This window comes from Malaya genurostris, chromosome 3 (assembly GCF_030247185.1).
Source record: "Malaya genurostris strain Urasoe2022 chromosome 3, Malgen_1.1, whole genome shotgun sequence".
Taxonomy (NCBI): Eukaryota; Metazoa; Arthropoda; class Insecta; order Diptera; family Culicidae; genus Malaya; species Malaya genurostris.
In genome coordinates this window covers 258,966,071-258,986,513 of record NC_080572.1, presented here as the reverse complement: position 1 = coordinate 258,986,513, position 20,443 = coordinate 258,966,071, and the positions used below count along the sequence as shown (strand labels likewise).

Sequence of the window (20,443 nt, the reverse complement as noted above, 5' to 3'; positions counted from 1 at the left end):
TGTGTTCAAAAGTAACAGTAGCTACATTTCAAAGGTTAACTCACATATTTATACGCTAATGTTTGCCCTCAAATTAGCAGAAAGCGTTGTTATTGGTTTCGACTTTACGGCAATCCTATTGCAAATAAGTCAAATATTTGTGATATAGGGGCTCTACGTTCGTATCGAGAGTTCGAGGGTGATTTGATCACCACTTTATCTGCACTTTATCCTGTTCATTCCAACCATTATTTTAACTCTACTTCTAGCATCGATTTGGTATTGGCCACGACCCATCGTACTTATCAATGCGAATCGGTTAGAACTACCACTTTTGATACATATTTCTTATGTGTATTTTGGCTACCGTGTTCTGTGTGTCACATTCCGTGTAAATAAAACCTAGCAAGTTTGTTTTTCAAATCTATTAAAGTGTTCATTAGGGTGCTTAAGCTCTAAGATGCCAACGGTGCGGCAGGAAAAAAAAGTTAGCGAAAGAAGTAAATGTTGTAGCAAATGGGTTCAGAAAAAGGGCTGAGGGAAGCGATCAGCGGAGGAAGATTCAGGACGTTCCAATAAACATGGGCGGCAAGTTCCATGAAATATTGGATTGCACAAAAAATTATTACTACAGATCATTGAGCTTTGCAATACATAAAGCATTTTTATAAAGGAAACGGAGAGTTAAGAGCAAATAAAAAGCAACCAAGTAAAAATCACAAACATTTTCCCTACTATTCCAGTAATAACCAATATTAGTAAATTAGTTTTAAAATTTTAGTAACTCAGTTAATAAATCTGAACGATTACGGAGATGAACTACGGGTATAGCCGTAAAAAAGTGTTATATCATAAGATATTTCAAGCAAATTTTTTAATATTTATTCCAGTTGCCAAAATATAGAGGGGGGGGGGGGAGGGTCATGGCCACTCCAATAATTTTTTTAGGGGGCAAAAAGTACTTTGCCCACCTCCCTCCTCCATCATGCTTGCCACGCCTGAAATAAATATTAATAGAAATGATGTTTTGATACAAGAAAACTTGAAACCGTTAAAAAAAACCTGTTTTAATCCACCTAGTGATGTAATGATGCCTTTTTCATATCAATCCTACTATCATATATAATACTGTGGTATTCTTCAAAATAATTTTCTTCGATTCCTAAAAGAATAACCGAAATCGGTTTGTTTGACCGTCTACTGATAAAAGCTATCAATTTGAAAAGATTTGAGGTCGATTTAGAAAACTTTTAAAGGTTTTTCCCCATTTTCAGTGATGGTATACAATTTTTAACCCACTTTACTCTATATTTCCGGATCCGGAAGTCGGTTCCGCATGAAGTACAGGAATTGCGTATGGGACCACAGGACCTTTCATTTGAACCGAAGTTTGTAAAAATCGGTTCAGCCATCTCTGAGAAAAGTTAGTGCACTTATTTTCACAATTTTTTGCATATTTTACTCAATAATTCCGGAATCGGAAGTCGGATCCAAACAATATTCAGGAATTTTGTATGGGACCACAAGACCTTTCATTTGAATCTAAGTTTGTAAAAATCGGTTCAAAATCAAAACGAAATATGCACGTTTTGTGCAAATAAAAAATCCCTTAAACGATTTTTGTTTATTTTGAGTAGGTATAAATACTTAATACTTAATACTTAATACTTAATACTTAATACTTAATACTTAATACTTAATACTTAATACTTAATACTTAATACTTAATACTTAATACTTAATACTTAATACTTAATACTTAATACTTAATACTTAATACTTAATACTTAATACTTAATACTTAATACTTAATACTTAATACTTAATACTTAATACTTAATACTTAATACTTAATACTTAATACTTAATACTTAATACTTAATACTTAATACTTAATACTTAATACTTAATACTTAATACTTAATACTTAATACTTAATACTTAATACTTAATACTTAATACTTAATACTTAATACTTAATACTTAATACTTAATACTTAATACTTAATACTTAATACTTAATACTTAATACTTAATACTTAATACTTAATACTTAATACTTAATACTTAATACTTAATACTTAATACTTAATACTTAATACTTAATACTTAATACTTAATACTTAATACTTAATACTTAATACTTAATACTTAATACTTAATACTTAATACTTAATACTTAATACTTAATACTTAATACTTAATACTTAATACTTAATACTTAATACTTAATACTTAATACTTAATACTTAATACTTAATACTTAATACTTAATACTTAATACTTAATACTTAATACTTAATACTTAATACTTAATACTTAATACTTAATACTTAATACTTAATACTTAATACTTAATACTTAATACTTAATACTTAATACTTAATACTTAATACTTAATACTTAATACTTAATACTTAATACTTAATACTTAATACTTAATACTTAATACTTAATACTTAATACTTAATACTTAATACTTAATACTTAATACTTAATACTTAATACTTAATACTTAATACTTAATACTTAATACTTAATACTTAATACTTAATACTTAATACTTAATACTTGATACTTAATACTTAATACTTAATACTTAATACTTAATACTTAATACTTAATACTTAATACTGAATACTTAATACTTAATACTTAATACTTAAGTGCTTACAGATGTATTATTCAAAGTATTGTCCGTCGCTAGCGACAACTTTCTCCCATCTTTCCGGCAACCGAAATGGTAGAAGTGGTGAATATGGTGGGTGGGGCAAGACCTCCCATTTCAGCGTTTACAGGTATTTTTTGACCACGTCGCAAAGTGAGGCCGAGCATTGTCGTGTTGGTGGATGACTTTGTCATGTCGCTCTTGATATTGTGGCCGCTTTTATTTTAGTGCGCGACTAAGGCGCATCAGTTGCGTTCGGTAGCGATCTCCTGTGATGGTTTCATCCGGTTTTAAGAGCTTGTAGCTTCTAGTCGTTCATCTTTGAAGGTTTTTTCACTTCCACCACCATGTTTGTCTTCGACAGCGAAAACACCGTTTATAAAACGTTGAAACCACTCCCGACACGTTCTTTTACTCAGAGCAGTATCAACGTAAGTTTCTGAGAGCATTCGATGCGCTTCAGCTGCATTTTTTTTAAAAATGTAACGAAAAAGTAAAACTTCCCGCAAATGGCGAGAATTGGGCACATAAACAGATATTTTCGAGCGTGAATAATACGAAAACAAGAACAACTGTCACTGAAACGGCGATGACAATTCGTTAGGCACTGTACACACTCACTTTAAAGGCATTATCATCTATGTATTTTGACCAGCCTCAGCCGGTACAGCCACCTATCGGAAAACGGCGGAAGCAAAGTTGTACACCTGATATCTTCTTTTCAATCGAGATAATTAAACATTTTCGTTTGAGCAGTTAAACCGTTTTGTTTTATTGAAACAGTTTCGGAATAGAGCGGAAATTTTATGTCACGATATCTAATGAATTGAATGGTTAATATTTGAAGTTCTTCAAAGTCTGGAAATAAAATTTATAGATATAATGGGAGTTATGGGAGGTGTTTGCATAATATAGGGGAGACCGGGGCTAAACCGGACGCTTTTAAGAAATTTAAAAAAATATTATTAAAACCAGGTTTTGTACCCAAGAAATCTCTACAGCGTTATCTCCAAACGCGTTTACAAAGTCAATCCATGAATCGATATAATAGCAGGTTTATAAGATATTTTATCTGTCCGGTTTAACCACGTCCCCTGTCTTCCCTAATAATTTTTTGGGGAGGGGGGTTTGAACTCCTAAAACACTCCTGTTCTTTTTCACTCAATTTTATATTACGTGTTTTTTCAATGGAGTACACAAATTTGGAATAGATTTGAGTTTAGATTTTATAAAAAAGAAATTACAAATATTAAATGTTACTTTGCATTGTTTTACTCAAAAGAGGAAATAACCCTCCTTGTCTGAATGGTGCACTTGGTGTTATTCGAACAAAAACACTTAACCAATGAAGTAAGGTCTCATTGAATCAACTGGGCTGCACATATACATTTCATATTATTTCACACTCTCAATGGTCAATAGTTTTTTGTGGCAAAACGGGTGTGACTGAACTAATCAAATCGGCTTATCTCACAGTGGGGTGCTTTGCTGTTGTAATCAATTCGTCGATATTACTCAGATGAATTACAAAAGCTATTTGAATACACTTTCAATTAGTCTGTTCAATGTGACAGCATATCACTAACAAACTTTACCTTTTACTTTAGCAATGCAACTGGTGTATTAAGAGGATATGTTCGGCGATGCTCCGATAGTCTGTCTTACATAAGCTGTCCAGATGTTGATGTGGCATAACGGATGGTGATGAATGAGCAGGCACGGTTCAAAGTAAGGTGTACAAGGTTGGTGCCCGGTAATTGGTAGCCTAACAGGGCGTAAATTTTTGTTTCCACTTATCAATGTAAGTGGTAACCACATACGTTCGTGATAGTACGTTTTAATGAATGGAATGGAAAAGCCTCTTAGTATGAGTCATAAATCATTAGTACAACCGCCCGTAGCTGATTGATAAATGGAATGGTTCGGATTTTCGTCTTTGAACAGTAAATTGAACAATTTCCAATCCGGACAGTCAGCGTTTTTTTTTCTTCAAAGTTGCTATGGTTTTTAATGGCCCTGCTCTAACACGTAGTTTTGTTGTTCAAAAGAAACAATTGTTTGTGTTAATTTAGGTATATTCATCACTTATGAAGCTATCCACTCAGCTTCTAACAGTTAGTTGTGGCAAATTATCGACGAAAATACCTACTACTAAGCGATTCACACTGTTTGGCATAAGCCTGAAATGAATAATGAATGAAAATTTAATTGCTCAGTACTGAGAACAAAACCAGTACTTACGAATAGAGTTTTAGCATCACCTGCATGTACCAAGGCGATGCCACAATTTCGCATCTGTTTTTCAACATTCCTTCAACTGTCAAATTGGCCACTTCATCGGGAGTTTGAATTGGGACTCGACAGCTGCAATTATATCAACAAGCTTCGGTTTAATAATGCACACAACCAAAAAGTTCACAATCACGAACCCAAGTTTTTGAAGGTAAACTAAAAACTCCTTCCTGGTTGCAACGAAACACGGATAAACACAGGTGGCAAAGATTTCATCGCCATAGCCGTTCATGAAAAACTCCTCGTTCAGTGCTTCCATAAGACCGCGAACACCGAATTTCGTCGCACTGTAACACACTGTACGACCAAAGGCCGCAATACCTGGGGAATGGCACAAAATAAGTTTTTATTTTTTTTGATTAGCTCAAAACGAGAATTGCTTCACCGAAAGTCGATGACACCGCCACTATATGGCCACGTCTTCGTTCCATCATTCCATCTTTGAAAGCACGAATAGTCTGAAACGGACACCGAGTGGCTAAAATGAATCATTCTTGGAAATTGAGTTTCTAGATTACCCAAAAATGAGAGGTCAGGTTGACATTGATGATGCGTTGTACATCTTCCGATGTACCCTCCGATAGTGACAGCATCGCTAACAAGCCCGCATTGTTGACCAAAATATCAACTGGGCCTAGCTTGCTTTCAACGTTAACCTTGAGTTGTTCAACTGATTGTTGCTCTCCAACATCCACCTTGAACGCTTCTGCTTTCACACCTAGTCTGCGAATTTCCTCGGCTGTTTTCTCGGCACCTATGAAATCGATATCGGCCACAGCCACCGAACAGCCTTCCCTGGCCAGTCGCAAACACAGCGATCTTCCCAGTCCATTTCCACCTCCCGTGACCAGCGCAATTTGGCCTTTGATGGATTTTTTCTTCGCTCCCACTAGGAACGTTATCACTTCACGGATTAAGGTTGGTACGAATAATAGAATCACTTTTGTCACTCGTAGGAAAATGTCCAGCGGATTTCGAGAATATCGGTTACTTTCTATCAAATCTTCCGTCGCGGGGACGTACTGTCCGTCCCGATGGTTGAAGTACTGATCTTGGCCGGTCATCGTGCGTCTGCAACCGACGTGGAACCCAACTCTAACTGACCGATCTGTGCGCCAAATTGCTCAGATCATAGACATGAACAATCAGCCAGTAGGTGTTGGATCAAAAAGGCTATGCTCGAGTTGTTTTTGCTACATTTTGTACTCACCCCGATTGGGCCGGGTCGGTTGGATTGAAATGGTCACCAGTGCGTAAAGAAGATATGCGGAGCCGTCGGTTGACCAAGCTATTTCAAGAAGATTGTCGCTTGACCTACTGCTGGAACCATACCACTGTAAACTTCCACCATGTGTACAATTTTGGATTGTGCGGTGGAAACTTGTTTTTTCGCAGCTGATGAAGGGCAAACAGCAATGTCACTTGAAAAGTGTTTGTTTGGCATTACATGTGAGAATTATTTAACATTAATTCTACTTTACCATTCTCGGTTTCTATCTTGATGACCATGACTTACGGAAACTTTCATGCTCTTACACTGAATCAATTCAATCCTAATCGAAGAATGTTCAAAATCAAACTGACGTAGTGAAATTTCCAATGAATAAAATTGTGTTAGTAGCTAGAGAATGACCCTTACATTCACTGTAACTGTAGAACTAGAATAAAACAAAAACTGTGTAATCTATACAAAAGAAGATTGGATCAGAAGTACCGTCGCATACGGTTTTGCACGATGAATTATCACATTTGAATTACCATATCATAGTTATAAGCGTCCCCTGGAACAATCGATGCGTCTCTGTATGTTAATTACAATATGCTATTGTAATTCGATGGTCCAGTGTTGGGAAAATCATGATCAGAAAAAGCTCATTTCATCGTCACTCGTGAAAAATCAATTCAAGGGATTTTCTAAAAAATGACTGAAAAAATCACTTCCGAAATTTTTATCCATGAAACAAGCATCCACAAAACTATGAACCTCGAGTTTACAAGTGATTTTTTGGGTCCTTGAAACTTGATAACGAATTTCCACCCACAGAAATATCGCCAAAGAGATAATTGAAAGGGAGAAGAGTCTACGATGATATTTCGCTGCGGAATTTTCACTACGCTTCAGTTCGACAGCGAAGTGATTCGTGCAAATTTTAATTATTATATTTTCATCAATAGAAAATTCTCTACTGAATAAATTCGCAACTGAATTGGGATTCAGACACAGAAATAATGACCGTGATATTAATTCACTATTTAGATTAAACCTAATAAACCGCTATTTATCATAAATTTGATTTATAGAAGTAACAGGAGCACAACATTTCGCATGTCTCGAACATACAGCAAGTGCAGCGTTTTAATGGCGGATTTGAATTGTCGTAGCGATAGCCTGCGCTCCTGTTATTTCTGCGTAAGATATTCAAGCTAAAGTGGGTAAAACTTTTTAATCATCTGCATATCATGCTTCGTGATAGGTTTTTTCTATTAATATTCTATTATCATTATAACTATTATTAGTAACAGCACTTGCTGCTTTTAGTGATAATATTACTCCACCACCAGAGATGTCCATCTCTTCGGTGTGACGAAGAGCAAGTATAATTTCTCCCCTTGCAATGACAACATCAACGAGAGCTTTTCTCTTTCACACATATACACCACTGTTATACGAAGTGTGCACGCATCATGAGAGCGAGTGTTTATTTTCTTTCAACTCTAGCACTGGATCACACCAAATTGGTGGACTCTGGTGTACGGTTCGCATAAGAGAAACGTGGGGCACGCATAATCAGCAAAAGCGCCATTTATCGTTAAAATTTAGTTTTTCCTTGCTGCGAAAAAGATTGTCATAGCAAGGCCGTCGTTACCTTACATAAATTTAAAAGTTAGATCACAGAAGTGTTCGCTCACTAACACGCACCAGTGGTCACTTGGGTGTATTCAGGCGAGAGCACGTGAGAGCGTTTCATGTGAAGAGAATGTGTTTCAGTCCCGTCAGCTGCTTTAACCACGAGCACACACTCAGATTCTGTCTATTCGACACTGAGAAGAAGTGCGCTTTCCTTTTTGAGTGATGTTCGTTTCTTGTTGTATCGCTTCTTGTTTTATCCCCTGTATAGACATAAATCTTACACCAGCGTGTATAACTCTGGTGAAATGCCATCACTGTCCACCACCACGGTATTTCTGAGTAAATTTCGAATACTTAATAGTGGTGATTATTAATCCACCACTCAACGCGCACTGAACATTTTCAGAAAGTTTAAGCTTTTGCTCATCGGCGAATTTATTTATCATGTATTCTGGAAAAGATTGAGATATAATGTTTATGAATTCATTTCCCAATAATATTCTATTCGAAAATCATATCAAATATATGCAATGTGCGAACTTTTTTTTCTTAATTATTATCAAGGACAATGAATGTCTTCACTATTGATTTTTTGTCATGTGGATTCAGTGTCAGTGAAAGTCGCGTTTGTAAAAAATCAGTACTGAACTTTTCTGCAGTGGCTTTTCTGTTCGATGATTTTTTTGTCTAAAAATCACTTGCGAAAAATTTCGCGATTTTCGAAATTTTGATTATTTCTTAACACTGTAGTTCATAACCAAACATTCATAACTTTTACTGTAGCCTAATTTTTGAAATGGGCCTAGCAAGAAATTCATCGAAGCTTGTATTTAAAAAAAAAACAGTTGATCCGATTGATTTCGTATTTTTGGCAAAGTTTCCGAAAACTTACTACCCAATATTATGAAAATACGTTAAAAATTGAGAAACAAAATCCTCAAAAGTTTGAGAAAACGTACCTGACGAGTAAACCAGATTGGTAATTCATGCATGAAAAATCGTGCGCAACGGTGATCTTAAACGCGTTTTCGTTTATATGCTTTACACAGTTTTTTTTTCAAACAAGTTTGTACTAGCTTGAATGTCTGTTCTCTGTGCCCAAACATAGTTTTCATACAACTATTCTTTACAACAGTTTCGAAAATATAAATATGATTGATGTTTTCCACATTCATTACATAAAACTTTTACATTTTGCGAGTCAATTCCCAAATAACGAAAACTTTGTTACGAACTAACTCGACTTGTGAACCCTTGTTTGGAGCTTTGTGTATGCAAAGTATATTAGAATATTCATCAATTTTGTCATATAAAATTGAAATCATATTGAAAGTAATTAGCAATCTGAAGCATGATCTTACTCAAATATGACTGAACTTTGTTGTCGATGTGTATGCTAGAAAATGTATGCTCATTTGGCAGAAGTGACAGTGTATTCGAATTGCTTCATTTGAGCAGCGTGTTCATGCAATTGTAAGAGTCGAACATGAAACACGAAAAAATATCGCAGCAAAACAGTTTAAAGAGCACTACACAAGCGTCTTTTTAAGTTTGGTAAGAAATTTTCATTGAATCATTTACCCAGATCTGAAAGAAATCCTGGTCCCTGTCAACCAAGTGAAAGTGGCAAGTGAAAAGTTCCATCCAAATCGGAGTATGTGAAGTCTGATGACTTGTTACCCGTTTCTGTAATTGCTGTAAGTACTGTGAGCAATGAACTTTTTCATTTCCTCGAAACAATTCCAAAGTAGAGTTGATTTCTTTTTTCAAAATACAAAGTGATCTTTTTAACAATGAATCGCGGAAACTTTAAGATGTGTGTAATGAAGTCCGATTTATTGCTTATTTATTACAGGTTTTTCCGATGTATTGAAAAATAGCTCATTAGCGCGCTTGAACTCGCAAAAGTATGTCATAAAGAATGAACATGCATCATCCATAGTTTGCTAAAACAGCATAATTAACTCCGGTAATTACTTGGTTGCGATTGAAACATTTTCTTTGTACTATTCGTCACCACAGCTCATATCTTCAAGTCGACCATTAGCACAGTATAAGCAATTTATTGGCTCAAGTTAGCTGTTATGGTTTCGTAACGGTCCACAAGGCAATGGTAGTCAAGCTCAACGTAAATTAAGCAAAAGATTAATCGAGTCAGGCGAGTAAAGTCAAAAACGACGACGAAACCATATTTAACTTGATCGAACGATGAATAGTTGATTATTGGTTCTGGTTCTGCGTTAAAAAAATTGCTTTGAATATAATCCTAGGTAAACTAAATGTGCATTTCTTCATAACTTATTTCCCTGTTAATTGAACTACTGTGTAAATTAGGTCATCGAGTCCAGTTGCTGTGGAACTGAAGTTCTATGTGGAAAGAGATCGATTTTTACATTTCTCTTATCATTTTTTCCTACAGTTTGGATTGAACTTCCTGTTCTAAAATTACACAATGACGAATGTTAAAATCTCAAATTCAAGAACTATTCTTGTTTGCAAATTTCGTTGATCATGAAACTGCATAGGCTTTCACAGTAACAAAAACAAACTGGATGCCGTCTTGATCCCATATGTCTAAATGTCCATTTGTAAGGCTCCACAAACCACGAGGCTTGTGATGATACGATATTTTTTATGATCATCTGCATACACTATTTCAAATGATGTCAGTCCATTGCATAGATCATTCACGAAGAGCATGAGAAGGAGTGGTCGGTCGTTTTTAATATGGGTTGTATCCCTGACATACGATGTACCACTTATCATGTATCATGTATCATGTGTACCATGTATCATGTATCATGTATCATGTATCATGTATCATGTATCATGTATCATGTATCATGTATCATGTATCATGTATCATGTATCATGTATCATGTATCATGTATCATGTATCATGTATCATGTATCATGTATCATGTATCATGTATCATGTATCATGTATCATGTATCATGTATCATGTATCATGTATCATGTATCATGTATCATGTATCATGTATCATGTATCATGTATCATGTATCATGTATCATGTATCATGTATCATGTATCATGTATCATGTATCATGTATCATGTATCATGTATCATGTATCATGTATCATGTATCATGTATCATGTATCATGTATCATGTATCATGTATCATGTATCATGTATCATGTATCATGTATCATGTATCATGTATCATGTATCATGTATCATGTATCATGTATCATGTATCATGTATCATGTATCATGTATCATGTATCATGTATCATGTATCATGTATCATGTATCATGTATCATGTATCATGTATCATGTATCATGTATCATGTATCATGTATCATGTATCATGTATCATGTATCATGTATCATGTATCAATGTATCATGTATCATGTATCATGTATCATGTATCATGCATCATGTATCATGTATCATGTATAATGTATCATGTATCATGTATCATGTATCATGTATCATGTATCATGTATCATGTATCATGTATCATGTATCATGTATCATGTATCATGTATTATGTAGCATGTATCATGTATCATGTATCATGTATCATGTATCATGTATCATGTATCATGCATCATGTATCATGCAACATGTATCATGTATCATGTATCATGTAACATGATACATGATACATGATACATGATATATGATACACGCAGCATGGAGCGTGTAGCATGCAGCTTCTTCTTCTGCTGTTCGTCTTCTTGTTGTCAATAAATTTCGTTTGAAATCTATTTAAGTATATGTTCAAACTAAATCTAAATTTATTGATTGAGTACCCCACCACAAAACGTATAATAAGATCACAAACGCTAATAAGATCTTGTTAAGCATGTGTTTGTGTGTAAAAAATTCTTACGCACTTTTCTCAGAGATGGCTTTGGATAAACTCCGAAGGCTCGGTGGATTATAGTAGATAGGAAGTTATGCTGTATTCATTTTGTTAACCAGATTTGAAACCATTTTGTTACAACTTATTTAGAATGATGCAGACCGGAACCAAATGCGCTTCACTCCATTCAAGGGGATCAAACATTTACTGGCTTAGTTCTTGAGAAAAAAAACGGGAAATGAAACATTTGGTAATTCAGGCCTCAAACTCTTATGAATCGGCGCATTGTCTCGAAAACACGATTCACACAATCACACGAAAAGCATTTGTATTTGATTCCAAGTAAAACGAAATTAGATCCAGATTGTGAAAAAATATATTTGAATTCGATGCACAATGTATGGGAATTTATTGTTAATTTTTTTTATTTATGTGTGTGTAGAAACAAAAATGTTTTGCCAATATGGTAAGGAGCTACAGTCAGAGGAGTTCATCGTTCTTCCTTCGAGCTATAGTCAGAGGAGTTCATCGTTCTTTCTTTCCCTTCTGTTTCTATTCTAAAATTTTTTATCAGATTGTTGGGTATCCCCTATGGGGACCAGAATTTAATTCTGCTCATACATATTGTGAATCGTTCTGCATTCTTCCGAGAATAGAAAATGGTGTCGCTTTTTTTAAATCTCCAAATCCTCTCGGGTGTTTGAGGTTTTATTAAATGTGCATATTGCACCTACAGAGCTCAGCTTGGATTCTTGTTAAAGATTTAAAAAATCGATCGATCTATTCTTGTTTGTCCAGATTTTATCACGAACGGACTTGGAGTAGCCTTGTTCGATTCTTGTATTCAGTAGTTGATGTGACAACTCAGCCTTCTCAAAATTATTGAACTGCAGTCATATTTTGTATTCCATCAGAATATAGAACGAACAAAGTCATAAATCACAAGGATGAAGTTATTTGGTGCGTAATGATCCCACTCTACTAGAAAGAAAATCTTTTCTTCTGAATATGTTGCATTGTAGCAATGCAGAATGAATCTACAATAACGAAAACATCTGGCAATAAAGGAGGGACAGTGTTAGACATGCCAAAATTGCGTTTAACACAACACGGATACATTTTTCCTAGTGCCTCTTTGTTGGGAAAGGAAAAATAAGGTGATGATAAAAAGAAATCCTAATATTTTCCACCTCTGTTCGTGAACTTCAAACGGAAAACACTTCAGAATTGCTCTCAGAGCCTCACCATTGAATGTTGCAGAACATTTATCTTTTTTCCGTTTGCTAGCCGGATTCAAAAGTGTTTTGTTTGCCGCTTGTCCTGAGGAATGTTGATGATTGTTTGTGCGTGTTTGTAAACATAAAAATTCTCAATGAAATCCCTGATACGAGAAGTCTTTGGAATGATGCGAACGCGAAAAGTTGATTAACGCTGTACATCTTTTGTATTTTTTAACGGCAGTCAATTATTCTATGCAACGCGTGATAAACGGAATTTGTCATGATGCTCGGTAGATTTTGAAGTGTTACTTTCGTAGTACAAGAGCCATGGCCTTTAAATCACTTTAAAATATCCGTCTGAAATAGTGCAAACGATTTTTAAAGCAGGATTTTTCTTTCGCTCTTTTTCAGAACTCAACACTACCTCGACGGATGAAAATGCATCCAGTGTGGAGGAAGACGTCCTGTATCAGCGAGGCGCCTCATTTAGCGCCAAACTTGATATGTCCGATTTGCACATATCGATGAAGACCTACAGCGACGAGGACGACGAGGATGGGGAGGGTAGCATGAAACCGATCAATCTAAATGCTATCGATGGAAAGCTCTCCTTGCGAAAAGTAAATCATAACTGGAAGGCGGAAGGCACCAAATTGACAGCTGCCACTGGCATCCACCGTCAGCAGCCAAAGGCGAAATTAGCTGTTCAGTCACATGATAGCAGTAAAAGAGCATCCCCAAACAGGACAAAGAATGGCACCGCTGGCGGTAGTAACTCTAGATCGGTTCACATGGAGATTGCCGGTGGTAGCTCATTACATATGCAGGGTATCGACGGACGGAATCGAAGCGAAATAAAAGCTCTTTCACTAACGGCGCCGGAGGGCAATTTAGATTTCGACACTCGGAGCAGTGCGGTAGCAACCACATCGTTCCCTCCTGGTGGCAGCAGCAGTAGCAGTTCAGCGGAACCGGAAAACGTGACGGGAATTACGAGTGCGGCGACTAGCTACAATTCGACCGCAACGGCTGCATCCAGCAGCGTAGAAAGGTAGGTTCATCAGGTGTAAATTGATTGCAATTGTATTTTCTGAGTGGCAAATTCAATTGCGTTCAACAGTTGTTGTTGTTTTTTTTTTGCGTTGAATTTAATACTTCGAAATAGTTTTTCCTAGCACTTTCATGCTGCTGCATGCTAATACTGAATTTATTGTCGGTCTCTTTTACACTGTTGCCTGCTTACCCGGGGAATCCAACGTCAATCCGCATGACCACAAATCATTGCCAGCAGAGAACCGTGTACACTGGACTGTGGCTTCGAGGGAATCTGTAGCAATGGTGACAGCCGACAGACTCAGCGCTGCCTGTGTCCATTCGGAAAAACTGGCCATCGGTGCGAGGAAGGTAAGTGGGTTTGTGTACGGGGACGATCTGTTTATATTTAGATGTTACTGAGTTTTACGAAACCTTGCCAACCGAAGGCCGACGTGAAACATTTCCAATTGTAAAATCTATCGTGAGTCCGGGAAAATGATTCAAATTTGTCTACAGAATTGGTTACATTTATTCAAAACAATGCATTGGTCATTGAATTCTTATAGAGACGTATGGAGATCTTTCTTCAACCGCCACAACTTGTGTACGCTGGTTTTAACGTTTCAAAGTAGGTGATTTTATTGTTGAAAAAAGTGACCGAAAATGTTGCCATTGAACATTGAAGGTGGTTCGGATAGTAAATGGTAAAAGACCTTTATCATTACTTCCCGGCATACCAAAGACTCGGGTGATTTGCATTGATGAGATGTCCAAGCTCGACTCCCCTGGTAGAAGGTAAAAGTTAAGTTATTAAAAGATTTCCGATTGCTTAAATGACTTTTGTCACGTCTCACCTTTCCGTTCTATACCTTCACTACCTTGGTCTCCCTTGAATACTATCCTTCTGAATGTCGTAAAAAGAAAAAAAAAAGATATTGAAAAGATTGGTAAATGGGTTTCAAACAAACTGAACGAACGACAGTTGAATGAATGCGAAATGTTTTTTTCACCATCAACCATCAACATCGAATGCAAGACCGAATCATTTTGAGAAAAGAACAATACTACGTGTGTGGTGGGATCGAAAGGGGCTATGGACGAATCGAAAATCGACTAACTGCAAAATGAAAACGATCCTCTTCATTCAACTAAAGTATTCTAAGAAATAATTTCCACGTTTGATTGGGAACTTCTACCGCATCCACCATATCTTGGAACGGCGTAATTCATTCAAACTCTGATTTCTTTGAATTTCGTATGTTAACATCTCGAAAATGACTACTTTTAGGAGTACGGTCTCTATGAGGAAATTTGTTGCTCTTTATGTGTAGAATCATATTCTATTGTTTCAATGACTATTTTCCATCAGAAACCTAAAACTTCTGCCGTAACTTCGTTACTTTTTAACTCAAACTGATCAAATTGAACAAAATTATGTTAAAAAAATAAGTATTGAATTTTATCTTTACAAAACTTTCGGTTCCGGAATTACAAGGCAATATGTGCAAAATCTATGAGAAAATGCGGAAATTTCTGAACCGATTTTCACTAACTAAGATGCATTTGAAAGGTTGTGAAATTTTTTAAAAAGTGCAGATCCGACTTTAGGTTCCAGTATTACAGCGCGATAAGTGAAAAATTTTCAACTTCAGGAGAATTTTTTCAAAAGTGATGACGAAACGCGCTGCCAATTTTTATGAAATTTACTGGTAAATTCACTAATAATTACAAGACCCCGGTTTCCGCTTCCAAACGCACCGGTAATATTGAAGAAAAGCCCCAAAACCGGATATTACTTCGATTTCTCAGCAAACGGTTAAACCGATTTTCACAAATCATTCTTCAAATTAAAGCTCTCAGTGTCTTAGAAGATACTGTGCCATTTCATCCATATCCAACTTCCGGTTCCGAAATTATAGGGCGATGAGTGTCAAAACTCTGACCCGGGTTGGCGGTTCTATGCATACGGTGCTGGTCTTACAAGCTAGTTGTCATATGTTCTTCGTCTCGACCTGGAAGGATTCGTAGTGTCAGTAGGATCGTATCACTAGCCATGCAATGATTCTGTACGCTAAGATTCGGTTGCAATATCTGTTGAAACAGGAAGGCCAAATTCCACAAAAGGAATGTAATGCCAAGACTTTGCTTTGCTTTTCTTGAGTGTCAAAACTTCCAAACTGTCATACAAAACGACGCAAAATTGGTACACAGCGGAAAGATAACATCACCGCCTAGCACACAGCGTGCTTTGTCCAATTTTGTGTAGCGTTTAAGTTTATATTAACTTGACATAACTGTTTACAAATTGAAAAGGTTGTTGTTGTTTATACCCAAAGAAAGTTTTTGATTTTTTTCTAGTTTGAAAGAAAAAATCTGGACTGAGTCTTCTAGTGATGTTTTTTTTTAATATAAGTAATGTGAGAAAGGCATCATTACACCACTAGGTGGATTAAAAAAGGTTCGCTTTTTCACTACAATGTCATAAAGGAACGTTTTAAAACTTTGAAATAAATCCATTTGCATTTTGCTTCTAGTTTAATATTTATTTGTACATTAAAAAAAAGTATTTCAGTGTGGTTAGAGATTCCCCACTTTCCCCTACTTGAAAAAGTGTCCCGCTTTTTTTTAAGTGTATAGTAATTTTAAATGCTTGTCTCATTAGAAGCGACAAACCATTTACTGTTCGCGAATGGAGAGACCAAATCGGCTCAAGTGTGACTTTTAAAAAGAACGAAATATTTTGTGTATGCTCAGAAGCTGTCGAAAGTTGATGTCAAAGAAGAAGTTCTAGTAAATCAAAAGAGCACTCTATAAATATATACTGAAAAAAAGTCGAACACTTTTTTAAAAATTGTACATCTAATCGAAAAAGTTCTATTAGAAAACATCTCTTCTATATTTTAAAAACAGTTTTGTTTTGAACTTTAACATGAAATTCACATTTGCTGTCAATTTTGGCAGTTTGGATTGAAAAGAAAAGAAGCAAAGGCCGAAATAATTTTTAAACATTTTTTTAATTCTAAGTTTGGGATAAAAAAATACTTGTTCTAGCAAAAGAATATGATTCTCTACATAAAGAGTAATGTATTGACTCGCTAGGAAATTACTCCTAGAAGTAGCCATTTTTTGAGACATTTAGACACAAAATTAAAAGAAGTCGAACGTTTCAAACGAAGGTTTTTTTTAAATCTTCGTCTTTTTGTCCATTTTTTGGAGTGCTCAAGTTCTTTTTCTACACAATTTTTCCACCAATAACCGAGTTTCCGAGTTACAACAATTTGAAAAAAAATTCATGCAAAATTACATATGTACGTCCTGTTTGAAAATCAGAAACCCTTCATAATAAACGGTTCGTCATACCGAAGATGTGCGCAAGCTTTCATCCGTTGAAACAAGGCGATCCTAATTTTGACTTAATTTCTGGAATTGCTTATATTCTAGAGTGAGATTATTTGAAGATGCCACATTCACTAATGTCTTGTTCGAGAGGGGGGTTGCTTTCAAACGGACAATTTTTAAGGCTAGAATAATGAAACTGTTGGGTCTCTGTGAGACATCTTTGTGGTGGATTTTATCGATGGTGGATTAGTAACGATTGTGAGACTATAGGTTCGGATTCTTCACGAGTGCATATCATTTTTTCCAGAGTATTGTAAACTTTTCAGTAGTTTTCCGTTTGTTAAATTGTATGTGTTGCTCTTGAAAACTACATTAGGGGTATGAAAAAATTCCAAACCATTGTCCATCGCTAGTCACTACATTTTTACATTTTTCTGGAACCCTTTTTGAAAAAAACGACCGAATTAGTTGCAATTGGAGAAGTGCTGGTCATACAGGCCATGCTTCATCGATCGGAGCAAAGAGTAATCGAAAGGAGCAATGTCTGAGTAAAACAGCGGATGGGATAGGACTTCCCATTTGAGCGTTTTAAAATATTTTTTCACTGGCTCTGCAACATTTGGGCGAGCAATGTCATGTTGCAAAATTACTTTGTCCTGTCTATCACTGTATTGTGGCTTGGCTCAATCGCACCAATTATCGTCAGTTGACTTCCCCCATAATCTTTTCACTTGGTTGCAGCAGGTAACATCACACCTAGCTGCTCCGACCATATTCAGAGCGGCCATGGTTTGTCAGGTCATGAATATTCGGAAAAGCGGTCGATGATGATGCATGGCCGGGGAATTCATACGTTTTGGATCATCGTGTTGGACCCACTTTTCATCACCAGTATCAATTCGATGCCCAAAAAAAAAACCCTTCATTTCTGACACTAATTTGGGCGCATTTTTGACATTTATTAATTATAATATGATTGATTCGAGTAGCTCACAAAAGCATGCTTCAGCGTTTATGTCACATATTCGGCATCATTTCTCGAACCAAGCGTTGCCTAAAAAATCGATTTTCTGGGATTTGAAAAAGTCGATTAAAAAAAAAATATTTTAGATGACACTAAATCTCGACGCTTCATGCAATTCTAAGATTATTGGTATCAAATTTTTTTTTTCGATTTCGGATATTTAATGTCTCTCCTATGGTGATTTTTCAAGATCGACAATTTTCGAACCTTAACCGCCGGGCAGTACGCATTACCCATATCCGACTTAGCTCAAATTTTGCATGGGGACTTTTTTCAAGATGCTTAAACTTTTGAGCACTACCGCTTTACGGAATTAGAAGTGATCCCAAAATATTGGCACTCTTATATAGAGCGGTCAAAAAACAAAGTGTTTTGTCGGTTAGATCACTTATACCGTCATATCTCTGGAACCAGAAGTCGCAGTCATTTAATCTTCTAAATTGATCAATGGCCCAATACTACCTTTCAAACAAGCCTAAGTTTGTGGAAATCGGTTATGCAAAAAATGAGAAAATCGCGCTTAAAAAAAGTCGTTAAAAGGTGAACATACATACACACACAGACATTTTCTGAACTCGTCGAGCTGAGTCGATTAGTATATAAAGCTATGGGTCCGTTCGATAATCGGTTTTTAAGCAATTCTGATACCTTTCTATAGAGCAAGGTAATACTTTTCCCTATATTTTTGTGCCATTGGAGCAGTTGTGCGCCGACATTTGACGTCCCTTGGCTTCAATTCCTGCGGCACCCAATTGTCTACCTTTCGAATAATTCCCATTACTTTGAAACGTTGGGAAATGGCTGGCTGAGTAACTCCGTGTGATTTCTCAAGTTATTCTTGCATTTTCGATGGGTCTTGATCGAGCGATTCCTCCAATTCTTCATCTTCAAACTTTGGTTGCGCTCCGGATCGTCCTTCGTGTTTCAAATCAAAGTTGCCACTTTTAAACCGTGCAATCCACTTCCGACACATCCACTCTAACTAGAGCTGTTCACCATACACTTCCACAAAAAAACGGTGATTTTCAACAATTTCTTTCTTCATATTGAAATAATAATGAAGAAATCTTCGCAAAAAACACTTTATTCGCCACAAAATTCGACTATTAAACAAAGCAAAACAAAGTACTATCGTTTATGCTTCAGCTATTTGACACATACTGATTTTGAAACTGTATGACAGTAGCTTTCAAATGCATATTTTTAAAGATATATTACTGGAATAAAAATTAAGCTACGCCATCTGTTCGGAAACGGCACGAACTTACTCATACACCTATTAATAAAATAGAATTGGTTCAGTTTGAATGAATTTCCCAATTGAAAAATTTTTTGATTGCTTCAACAGAAATGTTCAACATTTTGCGTTATAGTTCTGCTATGATATTGACAACAGCATAATCTACTGGAATCAAAACAGTAGATAAAAAAACAAGAAAAAAAACAAAAGATTTGAGATGTCATCAGTCATTTAAAAATTGGGGAACTTTCACACTACCAGTTTCCAATGCAATGACACCGACGTAGTGAGAAAGAAATTATTTGATGCAGTGCACATAACATGAAACCGAAGAACTTGCAGGAAAGCGAATAGAGTGTTTCCGATGTAAAAAAGTCTAACAAATCGATTGCATATAGTTTTATGGACAGCAGAAAACTCGTTGCACCGTTTTACCCCATTTCTTTTCTAGTTATAATATTCAGTTGAAATATGATCTACAATCCAAATACAGATCCAATGCGATCTATCAACATTAATTCATAATACGTACAAAACATCTGTGATCCAATTAAACACAATTGGAATGGATGTAAAAGCCTGTTATCTCTTGTACAAGAATCTTGTTATACCATTTTACCCCAATTTATCCTTTAACTGAGTCTCCATTTTGCTTCACATTGAATTCATTCGTAATCCAATTTTCAGGTCTTTCTTCGTAATATCAATCGATTTTCATCAATCTCAATCAGCCTGCTTTCGGTATGTGAAAGAAAGTTTAACCAGAAATACGACTTATGAATTAAATTGGGGTAAAACGGGTTAAACAGGCTAGTACTGTCATTCCCATTGTGTTTAATTGGATCACAGATGTTTTGCACGTAATATGAACCAATATTGGTAGGTTATATTGGATCTGCTTCGGGATTGTAAATCTGGATTCAACCTAAAATTATATTTCGGAAAATTGGGGTAAAACGA

General features: G+C 35.8%; 2 protein-coding genes across 4 annotated transcripts in view; one reads left to right on the top strand and one right to left on the bottom strand.

Annotated features, from left to right (window-relative positions):
- Positions 1 to 20,443, top strand: part of LOC131436607 (uncharacterized) — a 593,756-nt gene that overhangs the window by 364,148 nt on the left and 209,165 nt on the right. For 2 of the 3 annotated variants that reach the window (XM_058605425.1, XM_058605423.1), the window contains 2 exons: positions 13,257 to 13,896; positions 14,134 to 14,249. In XM_058605425.1, coding sequence (XP_058461408.1) covers positions 13,257 to 13,896; positions 14,134 to 14,249 — 756 coding nt within the window. The remainder of the gene's footprint in view (positions 1 to 13,256; positions 13,897 to 14,133; positions 14,250 to 20,443) is intronic. The other variant, XM_058605424.1, reaches the window with a different exon arrangement.
- On the bottom strand, positions 4,620 to 6,470 carry LOC131436613 (uncharacterized oxidoreductase YoxD-like). The gene is made up of 5 exons (XM_058605434.1): positions 5,458 to 6,470; positions 5,325 to 5,397; positions 5,077 to 5,260; positions 4,889 to 5,011; positions 4,620 to 4,827 (listed from the first exon to the last, which is right to left on the bottom strand). The coding sequence occupies exons 1-5, from the start codon at positions 6,001 to 6,003 to the stop codon at positions 4,749 to 4,751; spliced, it is 1,005 nt and encodes a 334-aa protein (XP_058461417.1). The 5' UTR covers positions 6,004 to 6,470; the 3' UTR covers positions 4,620 to 4,748.